We start from the raw sequence: 12,452 nt of genomic DNA on the forward strand, positions 1-12,452 counted from the left end.
ACATAACTGAAGTCTATAATACACGATTTCAGGTCAATTTTTGACATTTTTTCAAAAAATGAACTAAGTGTGTGGGGTGACTCCTGGGGTCATATAAGGTAATTCGAAACCATAAGACACCTATAAAGATGTCTATAAAGTACCAAGAAGGAGTTTTGTTTCTATTTCGAAATTCTGAAATTTTGAAATATAATGATGTCATATAAGTATAATGATGTGATGTGACTTGATTATAATGATGTAATAAAAGTATAATGAAGTGATGTAACTTGACTATAATGATATATGAATTTATTAATTTAACGATGTCTAATTATGTAATTATATTTATAATGATGTGATGTTATATGATATGACTTGACAATAGTGATGTCATATAAGTATGATAAGGGCATGAGCAATAGAACAAACCTCTAAGAGGTTTGTTTACTTGCCATATCATCATCATACAAACCTCACACTTAACAAACCTTTCATCAACAATAAACAAACTTGTTCAAAGGTTCATATAGTGGGCCCTACAACTTTTTTTCCTTAAAAAAAAAGTTAAAAGCTTCACATTTTTGCCAAGTAAGCAAATCAAACCGGTTTGTGTTTACAAACCTCTACCCAACAACAAGAGGTTTGTCAACAAACCTCTAAATTGTTCCCACAAACCTCTTATTGCTATTGCCCTAATGATGTCATATAACCATAATAGTGATGTGATGTGACTTGATATGACAATAGTAATGTAATGGAAAAGAACAAACGTTATGATGTAACTATGAATAATCAATCATACTACTATTCACATGTGTGTTGATTGATGTGATGTGATGCGTTGAGTTGATAGATATATTTGAATTAACAATTCATGTTTGTAATATAAGTATCATATCTTATCTCATGCAAACAATCAATTACCTCATTCCATCATCAATTAACACAAACGGTCCCTCTATCACCATGTTCTCGAGTCAATTACCACATTTCCAGTCCAAAACAACCCCAAACCTCGAAAAACGCGCAACAAGAGTAATATGGGATGTACCAAAGTGTTAAAAACCCATCCCCCTATTATTCTCAACCTTTTTCCCATGTTTTGGGACTATTCCAGCAACTTTCCCTAATTTTTCAATTATCACCTTTTTTCCCGTATTTTCCATTTTTGGGGCTCACGAAAAATATTTTTTGGAAAAATAAGTGTTATATAATAATAACCCATTCTTTCGATTCCTCCACACACAAAAAAAGGGGTGTTATTATCACATTTTCACAAGTTTTGACCCATTATTGTGTTATTGTCGTCGGGTGTTCACTAGAGTTTCACAAGGGGAACCATATAAAGCTCTTTGGGGGAAGGTAGGCAACTCAAGGTTGAATAACTACAAGATGTAGCTATTCAACTTTTAGGGCCTTCAGTGTGCATTGTCAGACGCTAGTAGAATGCCCACAAAAATCTCATCGGGGCAATCCTAGTGTGTTGTGGGGTCCATGAAAAGTACCCTGACCTCTTTTCTTTCCGGACTTGAAAAAGTCCAAAAATAAAGGCTATAATCTTCAAATTTAGCTTTTGAAAACATTTTCGGATCCTGCAAGGTTTGGCATCAAGGTGCTTCCCGGGGTTCCCAAAGGGCCCTAGGAGGACTACTTTTGGTGCCTAGAACCATCTCATACATGCCTTGACCCATCCCTTATTATCATGTCTTCTGACTGCCTTGGCCTTTTGTTGTCTTGCCCTTGCCCTTGCCTCAGCCCTAAGGTTAGCTAAGATGCTACCCTTTATAACCATATATAGTTTGTTTTTTGAAGGATGAGGTGTTTTTAATTCCTTGTGCCCATGCTCATGCTCTATGCCTAGGCCCTGATGTGCCTTGGCTTTGCAGCAGTGCCATGCCTAGGCCTTGGTGTGCATTTGCTGGGAGGCAGCAACAGTTCCCATAACTTGGCTAGGAGGCAGCAGCAATGCCCATGCATAAGCCATGGTGTACCTTGGCTCAGTATCATTAGAGCCAATGCTTTGGCATGCCCTGGGTGGCAAATGCTGATCACAGCCCTAGTTTACCCCTTCCCCCCCCCCCCCCCCCTCCCTCCTTTCTCTGCCTCTAAAAATGTTTAGAAACGAATGGTTTACAAATGTTATGCTACACACTTTTCTTCCTAGTTCTCACTGAAGGTAGTCTTTCTCTTTACACCAATGCCACCCCCTAATCTCACTAGCCTAGAGGTATCTATGCAATCTTACCCCTAATTAATCCCTTTTGCACCACTTTCCAGCCTTTCACTAAAACTTAAGCTGCGTGCGCCTTGCTTAAAAATATGATTATATGATCTGTTACACAAATTTTCTGATCAAGCATCTTCTTACAATTTTTTCCCTGTAAATTGATTATCTAGTCATCCTACATGCTGCCATGTACTGTAATCATATGCTTTAAACTGATTTAAAGAATTCATTATTATTCTTTAAAGACGGAAATCGTGAAATGTCCATATTATTGTATTTTGCCTGTTTGAATTGCTCTTCACAGAAACAGTCAAGGCTATATAGTTCAGTTGTTATATTCAAGAGTGGATTGGGCAAAAGAAACAGAGACTCAGTCTTTCCTCTTTCTAAGATAACAAATCAAGTAAAGGTAGTCTTACTATTTCCTTTTTTTTTTTTTTTTTTTTTTGAGTTAAAATATGAAGGAGATTATAAATTTCCCAGCTCAATACTCAAACCTTGACGATTTGGATGTGTTACCTGATCCTAACATCTGCTCGGTGTTGGTAAATTCAGGATACGCTTTGGTATGTCTTGTTTAAGTACCTAGTTTTGTTTAACTAGGCCAAATATGTGTGTCAATGTACCAATTTGCATGTCTGGGATCATATTTCGTGGAGGGATTAGCAAATTATGGAGTACTTAACTCTGCTTATGCTACATGAATGTTCTACAGTTCTTTACTAGTTTACAACTGTGTGACAATTTCCTTTTCATTTTGCTCATCTGAAAGTTAGCCCAATATTATCTACTTAAGTTCTAATACAATATTTGTTATAGTTTGTTGTTTATGGCCAATACAATGTATGTATATAAAGTTTGATTAAAATCAGAAAAATCCAACAGAATTGTACTTTAAAATGTTCTAGTGAATCTAGTCCATCCATTATATTAGACATGCTAAGAAGATATGACAAGGGGAAAACATATCATGTTTGTGGGATTCCAAAAAACTATATCTTTCTAAATGTCCTTTTCTGGAACCATCATAATTTGGAATCATTATTTTAATTGCATAATCTTGTTTTATCTCTAATAATGTTTCTAAACATCTGCTGATATAACTCCTGGTTTTGCTGGGGAGATTGTTTTCCAGCTAGAAGAAGTGCCCACATAACACATAAAGAACACTATTCACTTGTAGCTCTTTATTTTCCTATTTCATCTACAATCAATTGTCACACCGTCCCAAAAAAAATGGCCTTTTATAACTGATTACTCCACACTTGTTACTACTTCTGTCCCTGAATGATGTGCTTGTATTTTTCCCGAGAGGGAATATGGGTTTTCTTCGGATGGATGGTATTTGGAATTATGAGAAGAATAGAGCCTTTGGACTAAAACCAAATTTGTTGAATTATTTCCCCATCTCACGTCATATAAGCCAACTTTGTGGGGGAAGTGTAACCCTATGATTTAGTGTAATCTCACTCTCTTTAGAAAAAACGTCTAATATACTAAAGTTTGGAGATGCTCTATTGATATTGTTTTCACCCTTGTTATCTCACTTTTAATTTCTTTTTGGTTGCCCTACTCTCCTTGTCCTACAATCCAAATATCACTAACAAAATCTAACTACCATATCAGAAGGTGGTTGTGCAACAACCAACACCATAAATTATGAACACCTGTTAGGGGACCGATGATGGGTCACTCTTAGATTCATACCATAGGTTTTTTTAGGGCATTGTCAAAATACTTTCATTAGTCCTTTTATGGGGTTTCTTAGTCGGGGACGATATATAATATTAGCGTTGATCGATCATAAGTCGGATTGAACCTATCATAAAGTCACCCCCAAATAAAATGTGACGATTAAGTCAAGGACTAAATTGGTCTAAACATGTGCATTCATTACCTTCTACACCCGAAAAAAAAAAATCTCAACCAATCAACTCAAATCATGTTGGACTCAATCAATTCTACAAACTATAATATTACCTAGATGATCTACCTACAAGTGGTAAGCAACTTGATTGCCCCTTAAAGGGGGTTTCGGGTTTGAGCCTCAATGTATGTAGAAACTCTTGTTAGGAGTCTCACCAACCAAAAGTCAGTTGTACGTATCTAGATGATCTATGTGTGCTTATCCTTTGTAGCTCAAACAAATTGTACAAATTAGTTGGGATGAAATCATCTGCAATAAGTCGATGAATGGACATGATTAAAAAAATAGTTGCTTTCATTTATGTTTTTCAAATAATAATGTTATTGTCATTAACCGGAGCACATTGATAATAAATTCACAGAACCTAACCAATTTGTAGCTTTATTCGATTCATAATTTCGTCATTAGTAATACAATAATGAACTAATGCTATCTAAAGCAGTTATCTTTCGCTATCTATGAATGATAAACAATAAATTACTACTACTATGTACTAAGCTTACTTCTTAAATGATGTCATAATTTAATTGCAATTTGCTGAATTATATTGCTGATGTAGTTAAATACCATATTCTTCGTAGGTGTAACGGAGATGTACAATGTACACCTTGCTAACCTAATTCAATGCAATGTGCTGTCTATTTCATGCCATAATTTATATGAGCACTCAAGCAAGGATGGACTTCAATTCTTTCGTGATCATAGGATTCGTTTTGTAAAATACTATACCACTGGAACTTTTATGTAGGCTTTTGTCTATGTAGGGTAGAATGACTTGAATCCCCCCCCCCCCCCCCCTCTCTTATATGTACTTATTTTTCACCTAATATAAGCGGTGAAAGTGTGTAGTGATTATGAAAATAAGATTAGGAAAAAAAACAAAAACAAAATGAATTGCTAGACAACCTTGTATTATTCATAATATGTTTAACCATGATAATTAAGCGTCCATGTAAAGTTAGTATGAAATTTCATTGTTGATACTTACAATAATTAAACATAATACGAAATACTTTGTACCTTTTTTTTTTTTTTTTCCTAGGTTATTAATGCTTTGAAATTAAAAAAAAAAAATTTAAAAAAAAAAAAAAAAAAAAGTGAAAAAGAAAGGAAACTACCCTTAATTCTTGTTGAGTAAACGTTAATATGGACAAAACTAGTCGGTTTAGAAGAAATTAGATTTGAGATTCAGATTGAATCTTATTTCAATTACGTATTCTTTGTGAATATAATGAATAACCAAAATCAAAATGTGTATATAGGGGGAAGAGAATTGGCTACCCTTTTCTATCAAAGCAAGATCTAGAAGTAAGGAATGTTTATAATTTCAAAGTTTGATTTTGTTACATTACCATGTGATCCTTTATATGTAATCAACCGCCTAAATGCTTATTACTTTCTTACTTGATAGTCACCACCCACCCATCATCAACCATATGATTTGGACCGCCCATGAACGTTTCCGAAACTATTAAATTCATATAATATTGTCAAATAACGTATTATTTTATGGTAAATTTTTTAACAGGGTATTTCATAAAAGTAATTTATATTGAATTAGAGACACCGATAATATTTTATAATTACGAAGTATAAGATATACTAGAAGCAATGAAGCATTTAAACCTCTAAGCAATAATACTAAGACTAGCTCAAAAATCAAAGCACCCAAATTTCAATAACTAATCTAAATTAATTAAACAATCCATCCATCAAAGTCGCATCCAAATCACAGTTACAAAGGTGATAATGTTCCCTTAAAAACTGCTAATGATTCTTCCACCATGCGCAAAATCTGTTACTCGGTATAATTTAGAGTTTTAATCATGTATTATATACTTGTATATTATATGTGTGGATTGAGCATAGATTATTAGTTAAATCACAAAGAAAGTAGTAAGGGATATTTAATATTCTCCACTTCAAAAAAGAAACCAACAATATAAGGTTTAGGTGGGGGTGGCATCAAAGTGGCTCATTGGCCATTATACTTTGAACTTTTATGCCTAAACAAAGTATTCCACCTTTAATTTTAAGAGAGTTTTGGACCTTTTCTTGATTTTAAAATTCATCACATCGGATTTTTTTTTTATTTATGAAATCAGCGTATAACTTATCATGACTCGTCTTCCAATATGATCTCTCTCAACTCTTATTATAAAGCCAATCAATATGCTCCAAGCTTTTTTTTTTTTTATTATTATTATTATTGAATAGATATGACTCCAAGCTAATTAATTACTTAAAGACGTATCAATAATATCGTGGAAAATGTTGCTAAACGGTACGTAAGCTCTTTCCACAATAAATGAGATCAATTATAAAATTATAAGATCAGTGGACTTTTATATTTGTAAATTGTTTAAAGTAACACTATTATTATTATTATTATTATTATTATTATCATTTAGGACGTTTATTTTACACTCCACCATACATACAACTCAAGACCCTTACATAATGGACTCTGAGTTTAATTTTTAGCTTGTGCGGAATAACGTTTTATCTATCAAAGCATCTAATTTACACTCTAGTTCTTGTACAGCTCAACAACGCATACTTGACAGACTCTAAATGCGTCACACGTCATCTTGAATGCACCCTTCTTTCAAATACATTCGAGTGTACATTAAATTTAATGAGAGTGCCAAAATCATATCGGAAGAAACATCCTTTCCCTTTCCACCCCCATCTCTTTCTCACATCTTAAAGTTTCCACCCACCATCATCTACCATTGGGATCCACATCATAGATTCCATGCTTTCATGAAAAATGGAAAGAGATAGAGAGAGAAACATACAAACATAAAATAAAGGAAGCAAAATGAATCAGAAACCATCCAAATTTAGACCAAAGGGACAGTATTAGAAATTTAAAGCAAATAATACAATTTAGCTCAAACTTTTCATTTAATGTTCATACATCAATAAGAAGTTAAGAACCAAATGCCACCACCCACCCATCATTGTCAGTCCTACAATAATTCATTTTGTATACGGAGAAAAAAGAAGCCGCTTGAATTTTCCTCATTTTATCCAATACAAGTTTTATTTTTTAATTAAAGCCTTATTTATTTATAATATACTTGTACAGTATTTTGCAAGTGCAAAAATAAGAAATAAATAAATAAAATTCATGCAAAATTTCATATATTCAGTAATAATATATTACTTATACGAAGTATTAGTTATCGACTTATCATACATTGATACATGTTTTTGATACGTATCAAGGGCGATAATAAACGAATTGTCTTAGGAATAATAAAAAAAATATCAAGATTAATGAACAAAAGAAATAATACATAGAAATTTGATTAATTGATTAAATGAAAAAAATTACCAAAAGAATCACCTTAGCTGGGCAACAACTTTGCAAATAGCCCAGATAAGGTTCTCATTTATCTTTTCTTTTTAGTTTCTGTAGTAATAATAATAAATAATCAAATAATATATGGTAAAAAAAAATTCTTGAAGAATGTCCTCCAACTCCCACCTACTGTTAATTGTAGTCTTCTGAATTCTGACCTGAATCTCGAAAACAAAAATGAAAACTTGGGTTTTCACTCTTTCCAGTTCAAGCAAGCATTACTGAGCAGCAATCTGATCAAGCCATGCCCCCAGAGTCGAATGGTCCACGGATTGTTCCTGAGAGTTAGAATTTGAACCATCGGCACAGAGCATTGAACCAGATACTGCATTACTCGGCACCTCTTTATTTTCAGAAGATGGTGAATCCTTGACCAATGATTGAACCCAGGAAAGATCAGGCTCCTCACCATTATTCCCGACTGTATAAGATCGCTTCAAATGAGTCAATTCGTCGCCATTGATAGACCAATCAGCTCTTCCATTGGATGAAGGATCCCACTTAGACCATGAACCCACACTCACAGGAGAACCAGATATCCCACCAGTCTCAGGTATGAGGTCCCGAGGCAAATTAGCACCAAGATCACGTGCACTCAAACTGCGCATCTGCTGGTGTTTGTCACGCAAGGCAAGTGCAGATAAACGAGCATTGAAAGAAGACTGAGGATCGATGCCTCGAGGTGAAGACATCATACCAGGTGAAGATGACCCAAATGAAGGCTGTAAAAGGGAATGATCAACTGGTTTGGGGGAAAAAACTTTGGTATTTATAGGTGACAACATGCTTTGTTGCTGCTGCTGAAAGTGGTTAAAAACTGCTGACTTGTGTGAAGGAGAAAACACGGATGCTGCAAGTGGATCAGAGTACCGAGGGGATGAGATCTCAGCAGAGAAAAGCTCATCAAGGTTGGATGGAGCCAGAGATTTTGGGCGAGCTGAGAGATTCCCATGTGCAAAGCAAGACATATCATTAAGGATATGACGTTGCTCCATATCCTGCAGCATACTCAACTCCTCAGCTGGAATATCTCTCGCATTTAGTGATGATCTCAGACGGCTACTTTGGATATTGTTGGCCTGAATGTTGCTACCTGGAAGATGCAAGGTAGGGATGTTCTGCTGCTGCCAACCTGCAGAGTGAGAGATCCCATTCCCAGATGGAGAGAGTGGCGGTGTGAATGGTGACGGTGACATGGCAGATGCTGCTGATGGTGAACCAGGAAAGAGATTAAGGGCAGCAGCCATATCCATAACAGCAGCTGCAGAGGCTACTGAACGGGGTGAAGGAACAGCAGATCCCGTTGATGCATACAGAGGTCGAAGTTCCTCAGGGGTATGTGCAAAGAAGCAAACACGACGATTACAGCTTGTGCCATCCTTGCACAGTCTAGTCCTGTATTGTGCTGGATGTAGCCAGCATTCAAACACACCATGAGCATATTCACACATATCACCACGTCTACAAGTACCCTTACGAAACTCAGGACAAGGGACACAACTGTAATGGAATTTCCTGGGGTCCCTTCTCCTAGCATTCTCTCCCGGGTGGACAAAGGGGCACTCGGTCCAGTCATGGGAATAAGCTCGTGAACAAGGTCGAATCTTAAATGAGTACATTCGAAAATCATCAGTGGCATAAATGCTATTCTTTATATCAGGTAGAGATGGGTCTACAGGGTATTCCTTCTTTGCGGACATAGGAGATGAAGGAGCCTCTAACCCAGAGGAGATAGATTTGTTCTCCGAAAGAGTAGGGATAACCAAAGGAGCAACCTTCAACCCATTGCCTAAATCGCGGAGATCTTTCTGATCAGTAGAACCATGGCAACTAAGCATATCTTCAAGGGCAACTTGCAGCTGAGGAAGCATCTGGGAAACAGTGATCACATCACATGGTCGATTCCCTTTGGCATCAACTAGATTCGGATCAGCACCATTGGCTAGAAGCAGCTTCACTGCATCAACAGCATCTAGGGATCCACCAGAAGCAGCAGAATGAAGGGCAGTGCACTTATCAGGGCCACAAGCACAATTAACATCCACCTCCGAGATTGAAAGAATAAACTTCATCACATCCAAACTTCCATACATAGACGCAACCATCAACGGCGTCCTATACTCCAATACCATCCCCCGAGCACCCAACTGGCGGCCATACCATAAACCAATCTCGTCGATTACATTAGGTTTCGTCTCTATACATTGTTTAAACCCTTCAACATCATTATCAGCAGCAAGTTCAAGCAGCTCAGAAAAACTAATCTTCGCCTCAAAGACTTCACTAGAATTGCTCGTTTTCACATCCATGATCACAGCAAAACTAACTGACAAAAGTTCAACCTTACTTGCTCTAGCCTTCAAAGGTCTACATACACGCGTCGATAATCCGAAAATCAATCTGATAATCACCAATCAACCCTCTATGTTAGCCATTAATCTCTTGTTGACTTATAAAATTCCGATTTTTTTTTTTTACCAATTAATGCAGAAAATCAGCAAATATTAGCAGAAAATCAACAAAATAAACTTGCTCTTAAATACAGGATATCAGTTTTAACAACAGCTTATCCACAAAGAAATAATTAAACGAATGCTAAAAAGAAAAACCCCAGAATTTGATTTAGCTTAGAACGCATATATGAAATAACTAAACTACATATATTTCACAAATCAATCCCACAAAAAATAATTAACAAGATTAAAAAATAAAGCAGAAGAATAGATGAAATAATAAATTAAAGTGAATAATCAAAGTAAGAAAAAGAAATGCTTACTGAGTTCAAATGAATTAATTGGATTGAGAACAGCAAACTGTATATTTATCTTCTGAATTCAAGAAACCCCACCAAAATCACAAATTCATGGATCTACTGAAGCTCGAACCCCCATAAAAAATGGAGAAAACCCCATTTCAAAGAAACTGAATTTAATCACCATTTTTGTACTTCTTATTCAAATTAATCACAGTAAAAAGGAAACAAAAATAAAACTAAAAAGTACTCCGTAACGTATTAGAGAAGAATAAAAGATTGGAACTTTAGGGGAAAAAATAAATAAAAATGAGTTTGATTTGATTATTATTCATTGAATGAACAAATGAATAAATGAATTCCCTCTCGCTTTCTCTCTCCTATAAATTTGTTTGAGAGTGAAGAGAGAAGATGAAAAAGAAGAGAGAGAAAGAGGGGGGGAAGAGAGAGAAGGAATGGGAGGGTCTGTTTAAATTTGCAGGAAGAAGAGTGGGGGTAATGGGGAACCGGAAGAAGCGGTGAGTGTAATAGGGGGTAGGTGACTGAGGGAATAGGTTTGGTAACCGGATAAAGCGGTAGACAATTCAGTGGACTTCACTTTGAAAATTCAACTGAATTTGGGGGTTTCCTTTGGTGTCCGAAATGTGGATATAAAGGGGCAGATTTTGGGGTACTTTAGTCAATTTTTAGTCAGAAATTACACCATTAAGCATGAGTGTATTGGACTTTTGGTTATGTTTTGTTTTTGACTTGTATCAAATCAAACAATATAAATATACAAGTTGAAGATAAATTATGCAACAATGGAAATAAGTTCAAGTAACTCGTATAGTCGTATATGCAAAGTATGAAGTAAGGGCTTGTTCTCTTACGTTGAAATTCAATTCAGTTCGGCTCGGTTCAGTTCAGTTCAGTTCAGCTCAACTCAGCTCCTAATTTCCTTCTCTTATAAAATATTCATTTCAGTTCAGTTCAGCTGAGTTCAGTCAATGAGAACAGGCCCTAAGTGTCACTAGATTTTTCGTCCCGAATTTATCCTAAGCTATTTGATTTTATTTTGTTTGAAGTAGTGAGTTTTCGGCCAACATGCTTCAGAACATAAAGCTTTATAACAATAGATTTTTAAAAACTTCGACAACTTCATAATATCATATTTTCATGTCATGATCTTCTTCATTGAAACTTGGCCTACTTGATTCCCCATGGCATTATACCATGGTGGACAGGTGGATGTTGAGATAAAGAAAGTGTGTTACAAGAATTAATAAATCTTTTGGGATATTAGTTAGTTATCTTCACACCAGCTACTAGAAGGTAGGAGGTGTATATTAAGTGAAAACGCTACATCCCTTGGCGTGATCACTTGGGATAATAAGCACGTAGACAAGGCATAACACATTAACACCTCATCTTTGTAAAATCTTATTTATGACAATAAAGGATAGTGTCTTGGTACGGTTGATCTTAGGATCTAGGCAAGATGTAAGACAAAGCATCTTAAGATGATATAGGATGCTACTTGAGACAAACAACTCTTCCTTGCCACCCAATCACTTTGCTCCATTCTCATTTTATAATAATCCCTAAACCCTTAAAATGCTCAAAGCAATGAAAGTATTCAATACCTATCCATGTCCGTTCCCCTAAGCTTGTCCTTTTTTTTAAGGGACTTCACTTTGTTTTACATACCTGTTCTTAGTTTTCAAATTTCTACCTTAAACAATATATATAATATATATATTCATAAATAAACACTGTCAACACTAAGCTTAATCCCATTTATTAGGTTCCAACAAGTTTTGTGTTAGTATTTTGTTACTTTCAATTGGGTGTTCATTGGAAATATATATAAGTTAAAATTAAATGTAAAGCTTCATAAGGGAGGGTAAGCAACTCAAGGTTAGTTGGTTGGCTGGTGTACCTCAACAACCTAGGGACTACTATGCTCATAGGGAATGTGTTAGGGCCTTTCTACGACACCGCAACAACAAATGCAGCAATGAAGCTGCATACTTCTTGCTTGTTCCCACAATCGATTGTAGTCGCATCAAGATTCCATGTCACAAGTTCCCCTTTGCTACACAACTCTATTAATAAATAATCGAGACTACCGTGTACCAATTTTTTCCCAATGTTCTTAGGCATGGAGCTCCATACATGTACCTGCAAGAATTGAACAAAATCCCCTAACTCA

General features: G+C 35.6%; 1 protein-coding gene across 1 annotated transcript; it reads right to left on the reverse strand.

The window, feature by feature from the left end:
• Window positions 1-7,428: 7,428 nt before the first annotated feature.
• On the reverse strand, window positions 7,429-10,797 carry LOC145628443 (zinc finger CCCH domain-containing protein 24-like). The gene is made up of 2 exons (XM_081680736.1): window positions 10,283-10,797; window positions 7,429-9,906 (listed from the first exon to the last, which is right to left on the reverse strand). Exon 2 carries the CDS (start codon window positions 9,813-9,815, stop codon window positions 7,725-7,727), a length of 2,091 nt encoding a protein of 696 aa, XP_081536862.1. The 5' UTR covers window positions 9,816-9,906; window positions 10,283-10,797; the 3' UTR covers window positions 7,429-7,724.
• Between the last annotated feature and the right edge of the window lie 1,655 nt (window positions 10,798-12,452).

Source organism: Chenopodium album, chromosome 4 (assembly GCF_948465745.1).
Source record: "Chenopodium album chromosome 4, dcCheAlbu1.1, whole genome shotgun sequence".
NCBI classification, from domain to species: domain Eukaryota; kingdom Viridiplantae; phylum Streptophyta; class Magnoliopsida; order Caryophyllales; family Amaranthaceae; genus Chenopodium; species Chenopodium album.